The following is a 24,704-nucleotide window of genomic DNA, read 5'->3' as shown; positions in this document are numbered from 1 at the left end:
TTCTTTAGAATGATCAATAAAATGAACAAGCAAACTAAAAGTAATATTAGAAATGAAAAACAAGCCTATAGTACAGATCACATGAACATTAAAAAGATAAAGGACTCTCATGAACAACTCTATTCCCTCAAATTTGATCACCTTACATGAAATGAACCAATTTCTTGAAAGACACAACAGGACAAAGCTCACACAAGAAGAGGTAGGCAATCTGGGGCGGTCTACATCTATAATAGAAACTATAACCAATGTACCCTCCACGGTGACATTCTGTTCATGGAGGAGGCTGCACATGTGTGAGAGCAGGTACAAGTGGGAAATCTATGTACTTTTCCTCCATTACTTTTTCTTTCAGTTCTTGGGATTGAACCCATAGCCTTGCATATGCTAGGCAAATGCTCTACCACTGAATTACAGCCACAGCCCTTTTAAAAAACTGTATTTGAGATAGGATCTTGCTAAGTGACACAGGCTGGCTTTGAACATGTGATCCTCCTGCCTCTGCCTCCCAGGTGGCTGAAATAACAGGTGTGCACCATTCTGTTTGGCTCCTTCCTTTCAACTTTGCTATGAATCTGAAACTTCCCTAAATATTAAAGAGAGGGAGATGAATATAATGACCAAATTTGCTGAGACTAATTTAAAATAAATAATATTTCTGTACACCAGTAATAAATGATTAGAAAAATAATAGTATAAGTTATAGACAAAACTAACAGAGTGGTACATTTATTTCTCATGTGTACATCTCATAGAAATCTCTAAATCTACATGTTCCAAATTGTATACTCAATTTTTATCTTCAAGTCTGGTCTTTCTGCAGTTTTCCTTATTTCAGTAGCTAGAAACACTATCCTTCTAGTATAGGATAAAAATGTTGCATTTATTCTTGATACTGCTCCATTTTATATCTCATAGTCAGCAAAATCTATTGGTTCTGTTTTTGCAATATATATGACTGCCTTGGTTACTTTTCTCTTGTTGCTGAGACAAAATACCCTATGCCCCAAATTAAGGAAGGAAAGGTTTATTTAGCTCATAGTTTGTGGAGGTTTCAGTCCATACTCTGCTGGCTCCAAGGCAGAGTGGTACATGGCAGAGGGCAACCGTTCATGGTGATAGAAGACAGCAAAAGCAAGCAAGAGTGCAAGGGGAGGAGCAGTGGCAAGTGGCCTCTTTCCATCCCTTATACTGTACGCAAACTATCCACCCCAGGGTGGGTGTAGTACTCACATCCATAATTTCAGCGCTGCTGTAGAGTCCAAGTCCCAAGTCTCTTCCCAGATATATAAGGCAAACTCTCAGCTGCATGCCCCCATAGAAATGAAAAGCTAAACACTTCCAACATTCAATGCGCAAGATAAATATTACCATTCCAAAAGGTACAAACAGGAGGATACAAAGCATTGGGAAGAAAGCAAGTCCAACATCCAGCAGGGAAAACATTAAGTCCTGTAGCTCCATGTGGAACATCTGAAGCAATCTGTGGTAAATTGTGAGCTCCAAAGGGCTTGTGTGACACTACGCCTATGGCACTTCTAGTGGTTGTAGCTCCTAGGGCTTCTCTCTTGGGCCCACTTTGCACCCTCCTTGCAGCTTTCCTCAAACAGTCCACATTCCTGGCTTTTCCAAACTTCTGAGATCTATACTGCGCCTCTCGTTTCACACTTACAGCTTCACACACTGCTCTCTCAGGGGCACACCGCCTGGCCTCCCAGGCCTTCTTCCGAAATCGAGCTGGAAGCCTTCTTAACCTCAGAACTCTTGCATTCTTTATGCACCTAAAACCAGCACCATGTGGATGATGCCAAGGTCTGCTGCCACTGGGAGCAGTAGCCAAGCTTTCCTCTCTCTTGGCCATAGGGATTGAATGCCTGCATTACCAAGCATTCTGAACCTGATCCTGAGGAACAAATTCTCTATGCTGCCGCCATTGTGGAACCTGATGAGGCCCTGCTGCCATTCTGAAATATGGTGCTCTGTGGCTTTCTTCTCAAAGCAGTCTTTCACCTTTGCAGTTTAGAGGCTGCAAAGGGTGGAGACTTACTGCTTCTTTTGATGCCCTCAGGCCATCTTTTCGATTCTTTTGTTCCTCCTCAGCAATCAAGATCTCCTCTGATACCTCTTAACTTTGTCTCCTATTCTTCTTCACTTGTTTTGCCCTACAGAGTCCCCTACTTTTTACCTACTCTATCAAACATACAATCATCTTTGTGTTTGCTATTCCTTTGCTTGGAATATTTATCCCAAATATATAGTGCATTTTCTCACTTCCTTTAGGTTTTTCCCTCAAATGTAACCTTACAGCTGATCTTTGAGCTCCTTATATAAAATAGCAACCCTAGTCTACTCTTTGATTACTCCCATTCTTTGGTATTTTCTATCTCCTGAATTCCTCATAGTTTTCCTTACTGACACCCATCTCCAACAGTACACTAAATGTACTTTTTATTTTGCAAATATATCCTCCACTAAATGCACTTGCTATAATGGCAGGTATTCTTTTTTGCTTGGCTAACTCCTGAGCACCTTGAACAGTGTATGTTTTCTATATATGTTCAAACATGTGCAAAAATTATGTATTGGCTTTTATGTTATTCATTATATTTTCCTTTATGTTTGAAGTATTTCACTAAAAGGAATAATCTAAATTCTAAAGTAAACTAACATTTTACTGTGCTTCAGATAGCAACATTTCATGCAAATAAGTCTCACTAGTACTTTTTTCCACTCTTAATACTATTAAGTTGATGGAGATATACGAATTGAAGGTACACAAAATAATTTGTTTCATATCACAAAGCTTTAGCAAAATAACCTAGAACTCTGACACTTACTATAACAGGAATATATGAGGGGATTATGGATCTAATGACATTGAAACTATTAAGTATTTGAAATAAAAACATTCTTTCACACTACAGTATAAGAGAAAAAGATTTGAAGCCACTTATTCAGACTTAAAACAGAAACTCTTCTTACTAAAATTTTACTTTACAGCAAAATAAAACTCTGACATTACTCGAACAGTTATCATGTTTCTGACCTTTTCAAATCCACCATCTCTCAGATTTTTTTGCTTCATGTAAATGTCAAGATCAGTGGACAAAGCAAAGACAGCGAGTGACAGGAGTGAGAATGGCAGAGAAAGCACTTATGAAAAGCTGCCCCTCCAAAAAACCAATGTGAGTACTGGCAAGTGCCATAGGTTATATCTGGATGTCCCCCAAAGCCTCATGTGCTAACAGGTGGGGCTTTGGGGAGGTGAGTGGGTCATGGGGGTGTGACACAGTGGATTAGTGCACTGATGAGTTCACAGCTAAATGTGACATTGGTGGGAGGAGGTGGGCTACTGGGAGTATGGCTTGGAAGGGTCTCCCTCCTCCTCCTCCCTTGATTTCTCTCTGCTTCCTGCTGCCATGCTATCTCTCTCTGCTCCTCCACCAGGCCCCTCGGCCATGCCACCCTGCCTTGGAGCCAGCCAACTGTGGACTAAAATCTCTACAAACTGTGAGTCAAAATTAAACCTTTACTTCTTTATTTCAGTTATGTCAGGTAACCATAAAGTAACTAAGACAACAAGACTATTCAAATAAATGTTTTTAAAACTTTGGAAATTCAACAAAAGCCTGCAACAACCTGAAGAGTGCAAATTTAAGAAAAAAGAGACTAAACAGAAATGTGAATTTGTCCTATTCTCTTTTCCCCCTCAGCTGCACCTTGAAAACTACCAGTTTAGCAAACATCACAAAAGTCAACAGCATAGCATGCACTGCGAGGGGTAGAACTGTTTGGGAATGCCTAAAAAGCACTATTTCTAGGAAAATGCAATTATTTGTCCTGTTTGCCAGTTCCCTGGAAGCCTAGTTGGATAGAACTTGTCTTCATTTGGCTTGTCTCAGCATTTTCTCAGTGCAAACACCTTTTTTCTTGGACATATTTGGCAAAAACAATCAATAGTAATTGTTTAACATTGCAGGTTCTTGAAGCAGACACAACGGGGTGAAGAAACTGTTCCTAAAATTAACAGGAAAAGTTGGGGAATGTAATGTTCACGAGAGGCTCTGAAAGCTCTGACATGCCCCTGGAGTCCAGAAGACTATCCAAACAAGGCCACACATGCAGGGCTGTGAGCACGCCAGGGCAGACTTGAAGAGGCTTCAGCCTCTCTTCTCTGCTTGATCACAGGCTCTAAGCAAGCAGAAAATAAAGCTCCAGAAGGTTGCTGACTGAGTAAGGATGTGCTCCAATAAGGGCTTAGAGCCTCTCAGGAAAAGCTAGGTCCCCATACAGACAAGTTAAGGAAATCTGTCTGCTCACTATCTGAGCATAAAGCCAACAAAGCAATGGTCACACTTGACAAAGAATACAGACTCATAGAATTTAGAAAATTCACTAAACAAATACTATTATCAACAAAATCACTGCCCTAACAAACTATCTCCTGGGCAGGAGAGCAGAATCTCATTCTAAAATTGCAGTATTATTTAAAGGTCCAATTTTCAACAAAAAATTGAACACTGGGGTTAGTAGACAAAATTTTTAACCAGTTATTTTAAAGAACTAAAGGAAACCATCTTTAAAGAACTAAAAAACTGCACTGTATGTTGAAAGAAGAAAGATGTCTCAGTAAATACAGAATAGCTTTCAAGAGACTTAAATTATTTTTTAAAAAATCATGTATACATGGCAGTGTTGAAAAGTTCCATAACTGAAGTGAAGCATCTACTCCCGGGGCTTCTTTGTCAACCAAGAAACCAGTTCCAGTTCTACCAATAACTCAGCATTTCTTTATTTTAAAAAATTCTTCCTTTGATTCTGTAATCTCTTATATAACAAGGCAATGTACAAACAAACTATGATTGCATAGAAAATAGAACAAAAGTTGTTAAATGCAGAAATACGTCAAAACAATGCCCTTACCTATAATGTTCAAGTAGATGTAGAGGTTTTAGAAATATCTGTATGACCAAAGTATGTTAGAAAACAGTGACGTTAAGAGGACACAAATAACAATGTTATTAAGGGCACTAATGATACTAGGTACACTCATTTTAACAACAATCCTTTTTAGAGTTTGTGAACTACATTTTCTCATCGTGTACATACCAGATCTGTCTTTGGGGGCTCTGCACATTCTGCAGAGAAATACGGTGCTGAGCTTCTGAGTGTGCTGCTGTCAGAAGGCGGCTTTGGAGGTTGGGCGTGTTGTCTGTAAGTAGCACTTTTAGGAGTCCAACAAAACAGGTTGATTGATTCTCGTACACAGCGTTCAATGTCGATTTCTAGATAGAAATATTTTTTTAAAAAGTTTAGAATTTAGATTGATTTGTTAAATAAAAGAATAATCATTCTTAAATGTATATGGCCAAATATGGTTAAGATAACTAGAAAAGAAGCCAGTTAATAAAAAATGCAGATTTTTATCAGCATATTAATAGCTGCAATAGGGGATATTTGTTATTATTACATGCACACATATAGAAATGTATATAAACACATTTATAAATATATAAAATAAATAAGACATATTTTATGTATTTTATTTGCTATTACCTATATATATAGACTTTTTTACATTGGAGCAATATCAACAAAACCAGATGAAATATAACACATCTCCTTACTGAAACATCTGACTCACTCTGATAATGTTTTCAGAGCTTGGGGGAGCTGGAACTTGAGAACAGGTAGACAAAAGATTTAGATACTGATTCACCACAACTTCTAGTAAAGTGTACTAAAACTTTCAATGTCATTTATTAAATAAGACATAAAATAATCAGGGCAAAATTTACTAACATCTCAAAGTAGTCATCTTTTCTTTTATAATTAAAATTTATTAGTACATGTTTGAAGTACATAATGGTCATGTTCATTGCAAGGAGTGGGTACATGTACATATTTTAATTCCTTTTACTTCATCTTTCCCTGCTCTCCCTCCTTACTCCCTCCATCTCTTGGTCTCCTTCCCATTTGAAAAAGATCTATCTCCCTGTTTCCTACCATCTTCTATTTTGTTCTTTTATTTTTTTTTATTTTTTGGTTTTTCTCCGGTACCAGGAACCGAACTCATGACCTTACGCTTGCCAGGCAGGCGCTTTTGCCACTGAGCTAAATCCCCAGCCCTATTTTGTTCTTTTATACTTTGGGTTTCTCATATAAGAGAAACCATGCGATATTTAAGCTTGTGCATCTGATTTATTTCACTTCACATTACTGTCTCAAAGTGCATTCATTTTCCTACAAATGACTCATGTTTATCCTTCTTTATAGCTAACCAGTACTCCACTGTGTATAAATGCCATACTTTCTCTATCCTCTCATTTGTTGGTGGACACGTAGGCTGCTTCCAAGATTCGGCTATTATGAATTATGCTGTTATAAACATGAGTATACATGTTATTATTGTAATATGTCATAATATCTTTAATGGTTTAAAATGACTAATAAAAATGACTTTACAAAATACAACATTTTCATAGAATATTTCCTTTTCTTAGATTTGAAATATAAGTTATCTTTGATGCAGAGGTAATATGTAAACAGAATGATGATTACAATTCTAAACTATTATTTTTGATGGGACTGTAGGTCTTTAGGAGGCCAACATTCCTGAGGAGGAATTAGCCATTCCTCTATGGGGAAAGAGGAAAGATCATAGAATGGAAGAAGTTCACTAAGCTGGCTCAGATGACAGAGTTTTGCACTGATTACCTTTTTCTCTTTCTGTATTCCTAAAGCCAGCAAGTAGAAGATAGTATTTTCATTTTCTCTGCAAAAACCCAAGTATGTCAGCTCATATAAGCAATGGAGAAAAATATATGTTGAAGATTATAAAAGATATATGTTATATATTTCTCTTTTTGAAACAAAAAGCTTATATATAAGGGGAAGGGAAAGAAGCACTAAACAAGGAGTGCATGTGATGCCTAATCTAGCTTGTTGTCTGGATTGAGAGACACCTGAAATTGGTCAAGCATACTTCAGGTTGGGGCCTCGCTGGACAAAGGTGGGGCATTGGGAGCCCACCACTGAAGGGTATTTGGGGACCATGGCCTTTCCTCTTGCTCTTGTTTGCTTCTCAGCCACCATGAGGTGAGTGGTCTTCTCCCCACTCACTCCCCCATATGATGCTCTACCTCGCCACAGGCACAAGCCAGCAGAGCCAAGTGACCATGAACTGAATTTCCTGAAATTGTGAGCCAAAATAAATCTTTTCTCCTTTCCATTGATTTTCCTAGGTATTGTCATAGCGAAGGAAAGCTGACTAACACAGTCAAGAGTTAGCATTTACAGTTATCTGGTATATAAGGGAAGGGAAAATGACATGAGCATACCACTAGGTATTATACTTTAGTTCACTTCATCCTTACAATGATTCTTAAAGTCAGGTGTTGTAATTCCCCCTCCCCTGCCATTTTTGTTAAAGACCAAGAAACTAAGACAGAAAAGCTAAGTGTCTTAGGTACTTGTGTGCTACCATGTGCAGAATATCTGAGGTTACTAAGGGGTCATAAGATATCTTTTTTTTTTCCCAAGCCATTTATATTTGGAATATGACCAGCAAGTCCGAAAAGATCAGTTACTCAGTTAAGCATTCCCTTATCTGCTATTAGTGATTCTTCTGCCAGCTTCACAGCTGGTTCCTTCCATGGCTACACAGGAGGTCAGACTTCATCACTCCACATACAAGTCTTATCATAAAATTCTATAAAAATGAGTCAAACATGCTTTGAGACATGAGCACATTTAGTTGGGCAATGGTAATGTAGTGCAATGTTTTTTTTAAAAAGGTGTAAAATTAACCTGAGATTCCTTAAGGAGAAGAAGAAAAATACCAACTAGAAGAAATATAAAACTTTAAGATAGTTTACTCTTCTTGAGAGGTTCAATTTATTTTAGAAAATGTTCAATTTAAATAGTTAAGATAAAAATTTGTGAGCTAAATAGAGCAAACTCTCAGTTGTCTAAATTTTGTCCTTTTTTTTTGTACCAGGAACCAAATTTAGGACCTTGTGCTTGCCAGGCAGATGCTGTGCCACTAAGCTATATGCCCTAAATTCTGTCTTCTTTGATACCCAAAGGTGAAGCATTTGGGTTCAGATTCTACTTCTCCAGTGTTCAAATCAGTTTGCTCTGTCACCTGGCAAAAGCTGAAATCAGGCCAATGATCTATATCAGAGCTTGTAGTTCAGTCCTAAAGTCAGCGACAATGGAAAATGACAATTTGCATCTGATTCCAAAACATCCTACTAACCCCATAAAAGCTTTCTGGTAACTTTGATTATTTATGGAGATCTACCTTGACTATTAGCACAGGTCCTCATTCCCCATCCACCTGACACAGGTCACCTCTCCATCTCAAAGTCCTTCTAAAGCACTGTATATAAGCAAAGTAGAACAACTGTTTCCTGTGCACGCTTCCTGTGCAAAAGTATTATGTAAACTGTATATGCAAATGTGCAATTATTCTCACAACATAATCTCTCATTTTATGACACTCCAATTCCTTGCTTGTTATATTGTACATTAAGACAAGGTGTCTCAGGTTTGAATCAAAGCTCGATGAGGTACTCTGTGACAGTGAAATTATTTCTCCAAGTCTTGGTTTCTTCATTCTATAATCCTCAATATTATATCTTAGAAATACTGAACTACTTTCAGTATGATCAAATGTATCTCATGTTTACATTTGGGGAGGGATAGGTAAAAAGATTTCTCTCTCTCGAAGCCCTCTCTCTCTTCTTTTCCTTGATGGCTATGAATTACTTTCTACATCTACTGCATAGGTGTCATCCCAGAACTCTCTTACTAGTAGCTGATTGTATTTGGCTGACCTCTATATTCGACTCTATAGAGGGGGTACTTACTCTTTCTTGATGCATTTCACTTTGATGGAACATATTTTCCAGTAGCTTCTATGACAGTGTGCACAGGAAGCAAGTTATTTTGAAATCTTACATGACTTATCCTATATTTTGCCTTTGATGGATGGTTTGTGTATGTACAGCATTCTAGGGTCGAATATTTTTTACCAGAGATACGAAAGGCTCTATTGTCTACTGTTGAGAAGTCTGCTGAAATTTGGATTTGAGAAAATTTGCATGTGGCTGTCCCCTTCTCTGTAAACTTTTAGGCTCTCTGAATTCTGAAATTTTATAATGTATTTTAGTGTCAATCACTTCACTGGGCAGGACATTTGACACGTTCCCCAGTATTACCAAAAAAGTCTCATTTGATACCTATGACAATTTATCTTCTCGTTTATTAGAAAAAACTTAAACATCATGAATTCTCTAATAATCTTGTCATTTACTCTTACTTTTTACCTGTACATTTGTTTCATTCTCTGGAAGAATTCCTAAATTTTACTCTCCAATATTTTTAACATAAACTTTATCCTACTTCAATTTTAATTTCTATATTTCCATGAAAAATCTACTGTTTTCTGGTGGTTAGAAAAATCTTTTTTTATGGTTGTATTATCTTCTCACAGTTGTTTTTAGTTTTTTTTTTTTTAAAGATAAAGTCTCTATCTCCCAGCCTTTGTGGAAGGTAGGAACTTAACTTTGATAAACACTAGTGAGCAAACCCTTATGGGTTTCACATGGACCAGTTCAAGTCTCCCTTCTTGGGTTTCCACATATTTGTAATATTTCACCTCTCTGATCCTACTGTGCCCTTCCACACTCCTTTCCTGTTTCCTCATTCTCCCTTTAAAACACCCAGTTGCTTCTGGACAATTCAGAGTTGACTTCAGGTGACACTGGATTATTTATCCTCTTGCAATAGTTTATTACTGATTAGAATCTGTCCTTACCACTTTGGTGTGTGCTTTCTCTTTCACAGTAAAGTTATTGCTAGTTCAAGGAATGATTTCCTGGAACTCTCCCACTACCCGCTATACAGGTGCAGAGCCTAAAATGCAACATGAACATGTTCTGACATTAGAGATTAAAATGAGTGGTTGACACATGCTTGTAAAGTACACAGCCAAAAACCAGACTGTGAGAAATTCTTCCAAACATAAAGCATGTAAAATTGTAAACAAAAGATTTGGTTCTCATTGATGTCTAGTCAAAAGATAAATACTTTCCTTTCAGAAATCCTCTTCATAATGCTACACATACAATTATAATACGCTAAGCACCTTTTCCTTTTTGATGGGAATTTAAGAAAATAGCATCTCTGAGTTTATTGGACACAAACCTGTAGCATTCTGACAGTGAGTACAGCTGTGTGAAAAATGATGTTTTATGCATTCCCACTACCAATAATAAGAAATAATTTCAACTAAAGTTAGCAATGGCAAGACTATTTTCTCTATTGAAACTATTGCAGAATTATTCTTACATGAAGAGGGGATTAATCAGTATGAAGCAAAAACATTAGGAAAAATATTAGAGATGTGTCAGATTTTTCCATTTCATATTGTTGTGATCTCTTTGTTTATTCTAAATATTCTTCTGGTAGCTCAACTTGATACTATAAATTATATTCTCTTTCCAAAAAGGACTGTCTCCCTAAACTGTGTAAGCCTCAGGGACCAGACCTGGATCTGTCTTTATCTTCAGGGGTTCTATGGGATAGAAGAGCAGATTTCTGGCTGGCAGAGGGGATCAGTGAAATCCGTCTTTAAGATACATTCAACTGGCTGCTTTCTGGTTTCCTGCCCCACTGTACATTCACCTTCACTTCCTAAAACCTTTTGTTGTTTTGAACTAAGAATTAGTGTGTTGGTTTGAGGGGAACAATATAATACAGGACACATAGTTTGTAAGATTATTTATAAATAGTCATCCAAAGAATGATATACAAAAGAGTGCAGAAATCTGTCCACACACCACCACCAAGGAAACTAGCTGAGGGCCTGGATCCCACAGAAATGTCCTGCATGAGTCCAGCTGAAGGCCTAGAGCTCATAACAATACCTCCCATGAATCCAACTGGAAGCCAGAGCCCATAACAATATCTCATGCAGGCCTGTTTCACGGATCTGCGCTGGAAGGCCCACAGATCAGTGGTGGAATCTAGGAAGTCTGTGCTAGCAGGATGAAGGATCTGTACTAGCAGGCTGAGGGATCTGCACTGGAGCCAGGAAGTGATGCTCAGAAGAACCAGAGCTCCCCTGAAAGGTACCAGAGCCATCCTCAGCAACAGTGAGGTCCCGAGCTCCTCTGATGATGAAGATGGCTGAGTTCCCATCAGGGAAGGCAACACAGCAAGCTTTTCCAGGAAACTGGCAGTGCACCATCTTCTCCTCTGGAGCCAGGAAGCAATGCTCAAAGTGAGGACCAGAGCTCCCCCAAAGTGAACCAAAGCCATTCTCAGTGCCAACAAGGTTCTGAGCTCCTCAGAGGATGAAAACAGCCAAGTTCATCAGGAAAGCCAGCATGACAAGCTCTTCCAAAACAACCAACAGCTCCTTACAGCTACTACCAGCTCCAACAGCCTCTCTCTGCTCCCAGCAGCCTCTTTAGTTCCCAAAAGCCTTTTTCTCCTTCTCTAGTTCTGCCTCTTATGCTGCTGGCAACAATCCCCAGGTGGGTCTCCCACACCCAGCACCATGCTTACTCAGTTCAGCTGGGGGTTATAAGTTGACCACCAGTGGTCAATCCACCACAATTAGCTTGCTTTTTGCTGGTTCCTTTGTTTTTTTAAAAAGAGTTTTGGATTTCTTTGCTTAATTAAGTTACTATTGATATAACGTCTTTCTATACTGCAAATATCTGTTGACATTTCTTGTCTACTAATGCTCTTCTTACATTCACTGTGTTGTTGGAATTACTAGGCATTTTTCATTCCCTTCATATCACTTTAGGGATATTTCTGAAAGGGTGGGGAGATAAGCAGATGTGTACAACCTGTTTTAATTGGAAAGGTCTTAAACTATAAAGTCCCAGGTTCAAAATGGAATGCAGAAAGAAGGTGGGTTTATTCATGTGGCCAGGCTTCTGGTCAGTAAAGTGGCCTGGGAAGCATTTGCTGAGAAGCAGCAGAACAAGCACAGCATACTGGAGAGAACTCACCTGGGAGGCCTAGGACCTGGGCTTCAATTTTAATCCACTTACAGCCAAGTTGTGTAGCTTTGCTCAGCTTATCTTTTTGTATCTCTTTCTAGTTGTACAATAGGAATGCAATTACTTACTATCTGGGGATGTTATGAGGTGTAAGCTTACTCCAGCATGCAGTAGGAACCAGGAGCTTTATAGATAACATTTTAGATATATACACTGAAGAACTGTAGTACTTCAACTCAATAGATTTTTTTTTTTTTTCGGTTTTTCTCCGGTACCGGGAACCGAACTCACGACCTTGCGCTTGCCAGGCAGGCGCTTTTGCCGCTGAGCTAAACCTCCAGCCAGCCCCCAACTCAATAGATTTTTAAATATATCTTAGGTCTCAGTTAGTCTGCATTCTTCTTTTAAAGTCAGCTTGAGATAAGACTACTTTTCTTTTTCCGCTTGTTAAATTTCTTTTTAGATAAGAGACTGCCTTTCATAAAGTATCTTCTGAAATCTCAGCACTTGGAATATTACTCAACAGTAAAAAGAAATGAGCTAGCAAGGTGAAGACCTTAAATAATTTTTAAAAATGTAAGAAGTGAGTCTGAAAAGGCAAAATACCTTTTCCCCATTGCAGTACTAGGGCTCAAACCCAGGGAGAGCCTAATGCACACTAGGCAGGCACCCTACCACTGAGCTATGTCCCCACCCCTCAAAATATTTGTTATGATTCCACCTCCCCATGACGGTCTGGAGTAGGAGAAACTAAACAGACCATGGAAAGCTCAGTGATTGCCAAAGGTCTGAGTACGGGGTGGACTGAGAGAAGATGAATGAAGTTGAAATGCAGGATTTCAGGAGCTGAATGACACTGGAATGTGGTGTATGTCATTGTGCATTTATCAAAACCCAGGAAAGTGTGCAATGTCAAGGGTAGGCTGGCACATAAATTCTGGATTTTGGTTAATAATGATGTATTAATATTGGTTCATTGACTGTAACAAATGTAACACAGTAAAGCAAGATGTTGATCATAAGGAAGGGAGAATGGAAACTGTACTACCTGCTCAGTTTATCTATAAGCAAACTAAACTGCTCAAAAAAGCAAAGTCTATTGATTAAAAAATAACAGCAACAAAACAAAAACCAAAAACTGAAAAAACCCAACCAAAGCAACAATTAACAGGGAGCCAAGAGACAGTGAACAAGGCAGAGCAGGCCACGCCAAAGGCCGGGCCCTCCACAACAGCCCCACACATCTAGGGGAGACTTACAGAGTCAACCTGGCAGAGGTGTGGAAAGAACTCTGGAAAGCAAAGGGTTCCAGCCATGAAGTGATGCCGAATCAAGGAAAAACAACTTGTAACCAGTCAGAAAATGCCATGCAATCCCAATTAAAATACCATTAGTATACCTCACAGATCTAGAGGAAACGTTCCTAAACTTCATCTGGAACCAGAAGAGACCCAGCATAGGAAAAGCAATCCTGGGTAACAAAGGCAAGGCAAGGCAGGCAGAATCACACTCTCTGGTTTGAAATTATATTACAAAGCTACTGTTATAAAATCAGCATGGTATTGGCAAATAAAGACTTGAAGATCAATGGGACAGACTGGAAGACTCAATTACAATCACAAAGACACTCAGCCACCTTATCTTGACAAAGAGGCCAAACAAGTTTACTGGAAGATAGCTTCTTTAATAAATGGTGCTGGAAAAACTGGCTTGCCACATGTTGAAGACTGAAACTAGACCATGTCTATCACCATGCACAAAATTAAAGTCAGAATGGATTAAAGATCTAAATATTAAAACAGAAACATTAAATCTACTGGAAGAGAAAGTAGGTAAAAATGCCGTAGCATTTTCTAGTCGCCCTCACCCCACCTCTCTCTGCAACTCAGGAGTGGCCTTGATGACAGCTGTGGAGGCGCGAGGGGTGACTTGGGATGGGCAAGGATGTTGGGGGGTGACAAAGATGTTTTCAGCTTGATACAGACAAGGGGTGCACAACAGAGACTGTACTAGATGTCACTGAACTGTAACTTCAAACAGGAAAACGTTTTTAGGAATCTAACCAAATAAAAAAGGAAACACCAAAGGCACATGACAAAAATGAATCCCAAGTCTATAAAAAGGCACAGCTCATTTATAACCCCCACTGCCTCTGCCCCTCAACAACTTCAGCCCAGAACAGCTGCTGAATATGATTTGAGAAACATTAAAAACATCTGATTAATCCAAAGACGTCTCCTCTGCTCTGGCCACACTCTTCCATGAGTCTGTTTTCCCAGCCAGGGACTCCTCATCAAGGCCTTTGCCAGAGGCCTTCTTCAGGCAACTCTTTTAAGACCTTCTCTTGGAAGAAGGTCTTTTAGATTCTGACTCAGTACTTTTCTACTCCTAGCCCTGTCTACTTTCTTTCTGGCCCATAGGACCATAGCTGGCAGGGGCTTCTGGCAGTAGAAGATGTCCATATTTATGCTGCCCCATCTGACCCAGGCCTGGCACTGCTCCATGTGGAAAATGGAACAGGGCTAAGATGGCTCTTTCTCCAGTTGAACTGCTGGCTTATATGCTGTAATTGTCCATCACAGCTTGGCTTGTTGGCTTAATCAGCAATTCCAACACCTATATGCTAGCTCACTTGAGCACATTTTATCCCCTAACAATAGTCACAGAAGAAAATGAAAATCTAAAAACCTTATTTATGAAAAGACATAGTTCATAAAATAAAAGCCAAGCACAAATAAAACTCCTCTATGCTGATAGATCACAGCAGGGCTTGCTAATGGAGGAGTGGAATTGACTCACAGGTGGCATGAAGGAATTTTCTAGGGTGATGAAAATATTCTGTATCTTGACTGGGGTCAAAAGGTACAGAACTATATAATTTGCTTCTATAAATTTTACTTAAAATATGCTTAAATACTTGGAGAAATAAATGCAGTACAAAGTTTGTGTATCCTTTTTATCTATGAAGATTTTTGTGTGTGAAATTCACAACTGGATTAACATAGAGACTAGGTTTAGAGTTGTTTATTCATTGTCCAATTACATATCATCATTTATTACACTATTAATATACAAGAATGGTACACTAATTCATATTAATATGCAAAAGTATGAAGGTGATCTGCAAACTGTAAATCTTCCAACTTTAAAGAACCAGTATTTTTTGACACAAAGAGTTCACTTATAGAAAGATGATGATAAGTATTCTAGACACTGATGTCTTCTGATAATATGAAAACATCCCAATAATAATACAAAAAAATCTCTCACTACTGGACAGACTATAAAGTTGCTTATCTTACTAGCAAAGAGCAAAGTGAATAAAATACAATATGCATACTGTGAAGCACTTTCTACAGGTAAATTCTAGGGACAGCGCTTCAAGACACCCTTGAGTGGATAGCTCCTCCATCACACCTTACTGTCCTAAGAGAAAGCATAGTTGCAGCGGATAGATACAGCATAGATCCTGGGTAATCTAAAGACAGACCCAATAACCTTGAGGAACACACTGATCAAATTTAGCATTTGTCTGTAAGGAGTGTCACCTGTAGTCTATGACACATAAGTAAGGATAGAATGTTATTGCTAGATACAAAGTTCCAAAACATTAAATCTCTCAGGATTTTGTCATGTATCTCATTTTAGTAAAGAGATGAATTCAGTAGGAACTCTTGCTATATTCTTGAACTTATCCTTGGGCAGCGCTTCTGACTGTTTAGGACAAATATTTTACAGGTGTCCAATTTAACTTCCCCACTCACACTAGCCAGATGCAATTTTCTAATACATATAAAAATGCTATAATTTTTCTGCTTAAAGCTTTCTGATTGCATATAGAATACGGTAAAGCCCAAACTCCTCGGCACATCCTGCAAAGCCCTGTACAATCAGCACTCTGCATATCTCACCAATTTTTATCACGCCACTAGCATCACTGCCCTCACTCATTTAGCCCAGGTATCTCTACCTTGCATCCTCCTTACCTTATGATGGCCACAAAGAGTCCCCATTCTATACAAGACTGTACTACATCTTATCTATCTTTATGGCTGCTGTGTCTGTCACATAATAAAGTCTTTTGAACACACGTTGAATAAATAGAATCACATATTCTAAAGTCTCACAGAAAGAGAACACGTTGTTTTGACATACAGCCCCCGACTCAGATGCTTGAGAACAGTAAAGTAACAATAGTTAGTGAATTTTTTCATTGCCAAACATTATTGGATGCTTCCCCAAAATAAATGTATTATTGCCTGGTCTTTTTGTTCTAAACATAGCATTTTTCACAAACACTCATTTATTGGAATTTCATCTTACCAACACCATTATTAATCTATATAGCTTCTTTTGCATTATTTGTCCTTCTTATGTGTTCCTTTTCACATAGTTACTTCAAACTAGCCTATAAACATCATAAAGATTGTAAATCAACCAACCAACCAATCTTTATTTTCTAAGCAGGTAAAAAGAACTACTTGATATGTAGAATATTATATTCTCTTAAACAAGGCCTGCCTTTAAGGAAAGTTACTTTACCTAACCTTCATTTATCTTCAAATTATACTTATTATTTTGTTAACCAAAAATCTCTAGTCATTCCTGAGCTCCTAAATCTCACTGCCTCGTAAACACTGTAAGCACATCTCTAGAACTTAACTCTCTCTTCCTGGAACCATATCCAATCCCTTACCTTGCTCCCACCACCCAACTTAGCTAAGATATTGGAATCTATCCACCACACTTAACATCCCACCGAATTCTAAATCCTACTGATCCTAAGAGTGATTCTGAGAAGGAGGCTGAATTTCTTAACTGAAAAGATTAGAGAATGAATGCATTATACAGCCACATGCCTTAAGTTAACAAGGAAGTTAATACCATGCATAAGTAAGATAACTACCCTTAGAAGTGTTAGTCACAGTTAAAGGGTCCTACTAGGTCACTTCTAAATACTCATGAATGCTGTGGGCCAGTGTATGGAAATGACAAACCACAATAAGACTATGAAGTTATGCACAATATGACTACGTGACATAAAAATGTTTAAAAAATTTTTATCACAGCAAAAGGCACATTGTCATTACTCTTCAAGATACCCTCTACCACTTTGAACACACATCCCATTGTTCTTGTCACTTTCTGAAACAGTGTATAGTTTGTTTACAGTAACTTCTGTCAAATGATAATATGACAGTGTGTCTTCATCCTCCTTATTCACAGAATCTAGTACTATGTGACTTCTGGCTCTTACATAAGGTCAAAACGACCTTGAAAGGTAAATATGTTGAATTCATTCAGGACACGGAGGCAACTATGACAGTCCAACTAAAGATACTCATGAAAGAGGACTTCCAGAAGTACTGCAAACAGTTGCAAGAATGGTGAGGTAAGTGTATTGGAAGTACGGAGTATTTGCGGGAGAGCCAATGGCAATGTGTCTTTCATTGTTTTAAAAAATTTAAACACTATACTTTAAAATGTTATTTTATTACTACATGTCTGCAGTACATGCAGTTTACAATCAGCTTGGGAAATGGTTACACGCACACACTACAGTTTGTTCCTTTTTAAAAAATCCCTCTTCCTTTCCCTCTCCCTCTCTCCCTTTCTCCCCCAGTTCCCCTATCCCAATTTTCATTCTTGTTGATATTACTAACCTTAGCTTATCTTAGGGCATGGAATGTTTACAGTGAGGTTATCAGGTTCCTTTACATGGTACAGCTTTATTCTAATTTCCCCTTTCCCTCTTGCTCACCCCTCACTCTATTTCCCTGGCCCTCTTCCCTATTGTAAGAGATCCATCTCCTTGTCCCCATCTATCCATCCTTTATTATTCTCTTTGTGCTTTGCCTCCCTGAAATGAGAGATACCATACGTGTGTCTGGTTCATTTCACTCAACATTATATTTTCCATGTGTGTCCATTTTCCTACAAATGTCTGAAATTTGTCCTAGACACCATGTTTTCTTTATGCAATCACTTGTTGATGGGTATATAGGTTGCTTCTAGTATTTAGCTATTAAGAATTGCTCTACTATAAACACTCGTATGCATGTATCAATGTAGTATGACGTCTTGTGCTCTTTGGGGAAGATATCTAAAAAGAGGATGGTTGAGTCATATGCAATTTCTAATTTCAGTTCTTTGAGAAATCCCCATATTGATTTCCATAATGATTGTACTCATTTGCATTCCCACCAATGGTGAAGGAGAGTTTTTTCTTCACCACAGCCACATCAGCATGTTATTTTTTGATTTCTTGATAACTGCCATTCTTTCTGGAGTAAGATACAATTTAGCATTGTTTTAATTTGCATCTCTCTAATGGCCAGTGAAGCTGAACATTTTTTTCTGTGAATTGTCTGGTCATTTCTCTTGCCCATTTCTTGACTGGGTCTTTAATTTTAGATGATTTAATTTCTTTGCATTCTTTGTATATTTTAGATATTAGTCCTCTGTCTGAAGAGTAGCTGGTAAAACTTTTTCCCATTCCAATAGGTTGTCTTTTCACTGATTCTTTTGCTGTACAGAAGCTTTTTAGTCTGATATAATCTCATTTGTTGATTCTTGCTTAAACACTATTTTTTTATCACACCACATACATAAACACATACATATATATACCTACACACTTATAGTAGTCACTAGATATTTGCTGAATGTACATAAATATAAACATTTATATGTATTTATATTTATTACACAGTCTTGGCAATGTCTAAGGGGAAAAGAATGGACATGTTACTGGGCTTCCACTTTATTTCATTCAGCCTTTCAAAACCAGTATATGTGCCTGAAATTACTGGCACATTTTGCTATGCATCTCTCTTCCCTGCTGCTTAATGCCCACAATGAAGCCAGACATAAACAGCACAGGCAATAAACATAACTGATATATGAGTACTTAAACCTTTCTGTTTATAATGTAACTGTCTTTCTCCCTTACAGTGGAGTAGGTAGACATGACAGCGCAAAGCAGCTGGCGTCGATAATGGAACCTCAGAGAAAAGAATAGTGCAGCCGCATGGAGGATTTAGCACCAGGTCAGTGGAAGTCTTGATTTTTTCCCCACTTTTGTTTTACACTTCATGGTAAATCAGAAACAAAACTGGAGTCTCTATTTTTGTGGCAAATAGAACCTTGTACTCAAATTTGATAACCAGTTTTCATATAGTAATCGATAATTTTTGCAGAAGGGTTGAAATGGTTTTAATTTTGAAGGTAATTAAATCTAGTTTCTTGTAATAAAAGTGAGAAAATTCTAGTCACTTCATCTATGCTACCTAATTTTGAAAAGCTAGCCTATACACATATTGACATAATATTCCTCTTCTGTTCTCCAGTGGAGTCCGTTTGTACTTTATTTCATTATTTTACTTTGACTTAGCACACTCACTACAGTTTTACAAAGGACATGTGGTAAGGAAGTTACTTTCCATTAGGATGAAGTTTACCACTTAAGACAAGTAGCACAGCAACTTAATTTTTGTGCTAGATATGTAGGGCTAGGTAGAGGAAAGTTATTTTACTAAAGTACAAATTATATATGGAAATACATGATAAAAGTAACTCATAAGTGCAACTTACAGCTGTGCATGGGGAAGAATTTTAAAGATAATTTCCAATGTTTAAAGGTTTTTGTGTTTAATTAACTTCAATATATCTTAAAAGTGAAGTGTTCTATATATTTTAAGTGATTTGCACATAACATGAAAACATGTAACAGCAAAACAAACATTCCATCACTGAAGTCTTGAAAGTGAGCAAGTTTGAAAACACTAATCTACACTATAAAAATTTTTGGACTGTTCATATAAATTCACAAAGAAGAAGCCCTTGTCAATCATAAAATAGGCAGTTCTGCTGTGGGGCAGGACTTTCTTATCAGAGTCTTAAAGTCCTGGGACCGGGTCTAGGATGAATTAATACTCTAATATACTCTCAGTTTTCAAAGTAAGTAGAAATTCTGATCAACCTTGACTTTTTCATTATAGTTACCAGCATATAAGAAACATTTCTTTCAAATGTATAAAGTATTTACATATTGTAAGGTGAGTTCTATGTTCTGAGAGCACCACCTAGGTCAGTGATATGAGAATTTTTTCAGCTTTCTTTAATAGTGCTATAATATGATAATCTTCATCAGTCATTACTGGCTTTCTGCTTCTCATGATCATTTATTTTGCCTGGAAATGAGGTAATACTTGTTTGAAGTGTCTCATTTTCCATAAAATAATTCAGTAGTTCTTTCCCCACAAGAATGATATAACTTAATGAGATTTTGAAAATTATTTTCTATTGTGGTATTTCACAACCATGCAAATGAAAACAAATTAATTACTTTCTCATTTTCCCCTGATCAATTCTGAACTCCAAAGAATTTAACATACTGTCTAGATCCTAAAGTTCTTATGTATTTTTAAGGATAGGTGGGTTGAGGAGGACCACAGATGAAATCTTCATATTTAATTTAAATTATGCTGTGATTTTGCAATCCCAAGGAGAACCTAGAGACATCACATAGGTGCAAACAGGAAGTGTGAATAATTAGTGGATTCTCAGCTTCAAATAAAATAATGTCAATCTTACAGGTGTGCCAGCACAAAACTTTTACTGAACAATTACGTGCTACACAATTTTAGCTATCTTCATTTGTACTGACTTAAATCTTAAAGCTTTTAAAAACTGAGTCACTGTTTACAATTAGGAGATGATATTTAAGTACTTTTGCAATGCTGTTTTATTTATTTTTATTCCTAAAATGAAAAACTTGTTAATTAAAAACTATCTCTCAGATAGCTTCTCATGTATATAGTTAAAAGTCTCTAAAATAATTCTGAACTTTAGGCTAAAAATCCAGCACACCCACATTTATTTGGCAAGGGCCTTGGTGTACTTACATTTACTTAACAGTTCTTTTGCTTTATGAAGGTACATATTAACTAGTGGAAAAGTTATAGCAGCACATTGTCCATTCAACAGAGCAATCACAACATTCACATTATGATTCTTTTCACTGGCTAAGCATATCAAGAATATATTGCTGCTGTTTCAGGTTAATATATGAAAATATGCTTTAGCTCAAACTTCACAAATATATTACACTTCTGACAAAAAATAATGTTTTACTTCCAATAAATGCATAGGCTTATGTTTTCAGAGAACAAAAGTTTTCAACCTCTACATGGAGTAATAAAGCTGAGAATAAATTTAGAAGTCACCAGATTTGTCCTATTTACTCAAATACATAAAGAAAAAAACCAACCTAAATAAGTAACTTTTTCTTTATATGTACTTACATAATTTTGTTACAATCTATTTCTTCCTCTAAAATGAAAATATTATCATTTATACATAGTTTTAACAATTACAATATTCATCAGTCAAGAGCCTCAAATTTTGGAAGTTCCTTAAGAAACTATACATAGAACTACCCTATCACCCAGGTGTATCACTCCTTGATAGACACGTGAAGGAATTAAGGTCAGCATACTTCAGGGATACCTGCATACCCAAACGTACTTCAGTACAGTTAGTTCATAACAACCAAGATCTGATGGAACGAGTGTAGGTACCTATCAATAGAAGAACAGATAAAGAAAATGTGGTGTGTGTGTGTGTGTGTGTGTGTACACAATAGAGTATTACTCAGCTATGAAGAAAAATGAAATTGTCATTTGCAGGAAATAGATGAAACTGGGTATCATCACGTTAATTGAAATAAGTCAGATTCAGAAAGACACATATGGCATGTTTTTTCTACTATGTAGAATATGAAAAAGATGGCATGAGAGCAGAAAGAAGACTATCACTGGAAGAGAAAGGGACTAAGGGGAGAAGAATGTAGGGGGGTCATAAGGGGAAGTGATGCAATGAAAACATGTGTATATGTGAAAGCACCACATCAAAACCTAACATTCTGTCAAAGTAACAGGCTCTAATGAAAACATTTGAAAAGGCCTCAAATTTGTGTCTACTTTGAAATTTGGCCTATTTGAAGTTTGTATAATTAGCAATACATAGTTTAGAAGTGAGGGAGCAATACAGTTTTTGAGGGGAAGGAGAGAATATATATAAGCTAGGGAATGTTGCAAAACGTGTAAAGTGACTTGTGTTCATTTATTTAGGTGCTTTACCAGCATCCACAGGTGCACTGAGATGCTAGGGCCAGGAATATGAACCTTGGTTTAAGACTTAGAAAATGAAGCTTCTAGATGACTGTGTGTAGGATCATTGTAATCATCGGTACATTGTATCAATTTGAGAAGTTTTCAAGTTTAACTAAGGGACTCCGCAGAGGGCCAGGTTCTGTACTTTGTAAACATCCTCAGCCTGTGCAAGAGGAGGGTATGGAGATGGTGTGAGTCTTAGGGCAGGTAGCCTGCGTACAATATAAGGGAAGAAAAGAGGCTTCTCCCTGCCCCTCCTTTTGCTCTTGCTGTGTTTGAATTCCCTAATATTTTTCTGTATCTTTTTAAAAAATTATTTTTAACACTATAATAAGGGTTGCTAGCTTTAGCAAACACAACTGCAGGGCATTAGTAAAATTTGAGTCTCAAATAAAAATGAGTATTTGGGACATATTCATATGCAATTCTTTGTCAATTGAAACTCAGATTTAATGAGGTTGATTTTGTCTGGCATCCCAACTTATTATAACATGACTCATGCTATGATTTATACTGTAACAATATGCTGCACAAAGTAAATCTTGGATCATATTAATATAAAGATTGTAGACATATGGGTGAGCTAAGAAGTGGCTTAATATTACTCTCTGATGTAAATACAAGTAAGGAAGATAAATTATGTCTTGATTTTGCCAAGATGTGTTACAGGGTAATGAGAACTCAGAACTAAATGCAGTATGTACTAACTGCTCTTCTTCTCTTTTCCCACCCTAGGGATCACCAAAAGTGCCATTATACTGGGCTTGGGATGCAGCCCAGCAGTGCAGTGCCTGTCCGGAAAGGGTGAGACCCTGGGTTCAATCCCTGGCACTAAAAAAGAAAAAAGGAAAATAATGACCAAAAAAAAAAGTACCACAAAATCTATGCAGTGCAATAAACTGAACTGAGGGCTGGGGATTTAGCTCAGCGGCACAGTGCCTGCCTGAAAAGTGTGAGGTCATGAGTTTGATTCCCGGTACCAGACAAAAAAACCAAACAAACAAACAAATAAACTGAACTGAGATTTCAGTTATGCTCTCACTCTAATTATCCAATTCCATCTTGAGTATAAACAGAAAAATGATAAAACTGAGATTCAGGAATTTGCATATTTTAACATTTTGCTCTATTTTTTAGTTTCTACAACTTCATTCCCTTTGTTTTAGTTCTAACATATCTGTATGTTGCTTGAAAACAGTGGCCTGAATTTCTTATTGTGGATCTTAGAAAATGTAGCACAGAACTATGTGTTGTTTTCCAAAAGAGGAAGGCAGAAAGCACCATAATACCCACTTTGAAATTATATTATAGAGCCACACTAACAAAAATAGCATGATATTGGTACAAAAATAGACACATGGACCAATGGAACAGACTAGAAGATGTGCGAACAAAGCACACAGCTACAGCTACCTGAGTGTGAACAAAGGAGCCAGACATATACATTGGAGAAAAGACAGCCTCTTCAAAAAACTCTGCTGGCAAAACTGCTAAAGATTGAAACTAGATCCCCATCATCATTCTGCAGAAAATTCAATTCAAAGTGCATCAAGAACTTAGAAATAAAACCTGAAACTTTGAACCTGCTAAAAGAAAACATAGGAGAAACATTATAGGCATAAGCAAACACTTCCAGAAGAGGACTCTAATAGCCCAGGAAAGAATCAGCAAGAATCAACAAATGGGACATCAAATTGAAAGGGTTCTGTACAGCAAGAGAATCAACAGCATTAAGTGACAGCCTACCAAATCTGGAGAAAATCTTTACCAACCCCTCTGCTGACAGAGGGTTAATGTCTACAATATAGATTGAATTCAAAAAGCTTAACATCAAAAAATCAATTGAGCAAATGAATTGGACAGGGAATTATAAAAAGAAGTACAAATGACCAATAAGTATATGAAAATATGTTCAGCATCTTCAGGCATTAGGGTAATGCAAATTACAATTAAAATGAAATTCCATCTCATCCCAGTCAGAATGGCTATCATTAAGAAAACAACAACAACAACAAAACAACAAATGTTGGTGCGGATGGAGGAAAAAGAAGCCCTTCTACACTGCTGTTGGTAATGTAAATTAGTAGTCACTATGGAGATCCGTAGGCAGGTTGCTCAAAAACTAAAACTGGAGCTGCCATATGACCCATCTATACTACTTCTTGGTATACACCCTAAGGAATTAAAGTCTGTATAATACAGACACCTGCATCCCATGTTTACTGCAACACAATTCACAGGATGCAAGGTAGGGAACCAGCCTCAGTGCCCAAGAGATGAATGGGTAAAGAAAATGCATTATTTTATATACATACTGGAGTATTATTCAGAAATAAATAGCAATGACATTTTGTCATTTGCAGGAAAACTGGATGGACCTGGATATCATCAAGTTGAGCAACAGAGGCCAGGCTCAGAAAAACAAACACTGAATGTCCTAACAGGTGGAATCTTAAAAAAAAAAATAAGTAGAAAAGGGTCTATTATTAAGACAAGAGAAACAGAA

At 37.4% G+C, this 24,704-nt stretch overlaps 1 protein-coding gene and 1 long non-coding RNA gene across 5 annotated transcripts in view; one reads left to right on the top strand and one right to left on the bottom strand.

Annotated features, from left to right (window-relative positions):
- Positions 1-24,704, bottom strand: part of Tbck (TBC1 domain containing kinase) — a 180,029-nt gene that overhangs the window by 59,079 nt on the left and 96,246 nt on the right. For all 4 annotated transcript variants that reach the window (XM_013505410.1, XM_005406218.2, XM_005406217.2 and 1 more), the window contains one exon: positions 5,110-5,285. In XM_013505410.1, coding sequence (XP_013360864.1) covers positions 5,110-5,285 — 176 coding nt within the window. The remainder of the gene's footprint in view (positions 1-5,109; positions 5,286-24,704) is intronic.
- LOC102007447 lies at positions 16,823-23,134 on the top strand. The gene is made up of 3 exons (XR_264174.2): positions 16,823-17,415; positions 18,978-19,072; positions 22,934-23,134. It is a non-coding gene; the product is annotated as an uncharacterized LOC102007447 (long non-coding RNA).

The sequence above is a fragment of the Chinchilla lanigera genome, unplaced genomic scaffold (genome assembly GCF_000276665.1).
Source record: "Chinchilla lanigera isolate Chin_1 unplaced genomic scaffold, ChiLan1.0 scaffold00095, whole genome shotgun sequence".
NCBI classification, from domain to species: domain Eukaryota; kingdom Metazoa; phylum Chordata; class Mammalia; order Rodentia; family Chinchillidae; genus Chinchilla; species Chinchilla lanigera.
This window is presented reverse-complemented; position numbering and strand designations above follow the sequence as displayed.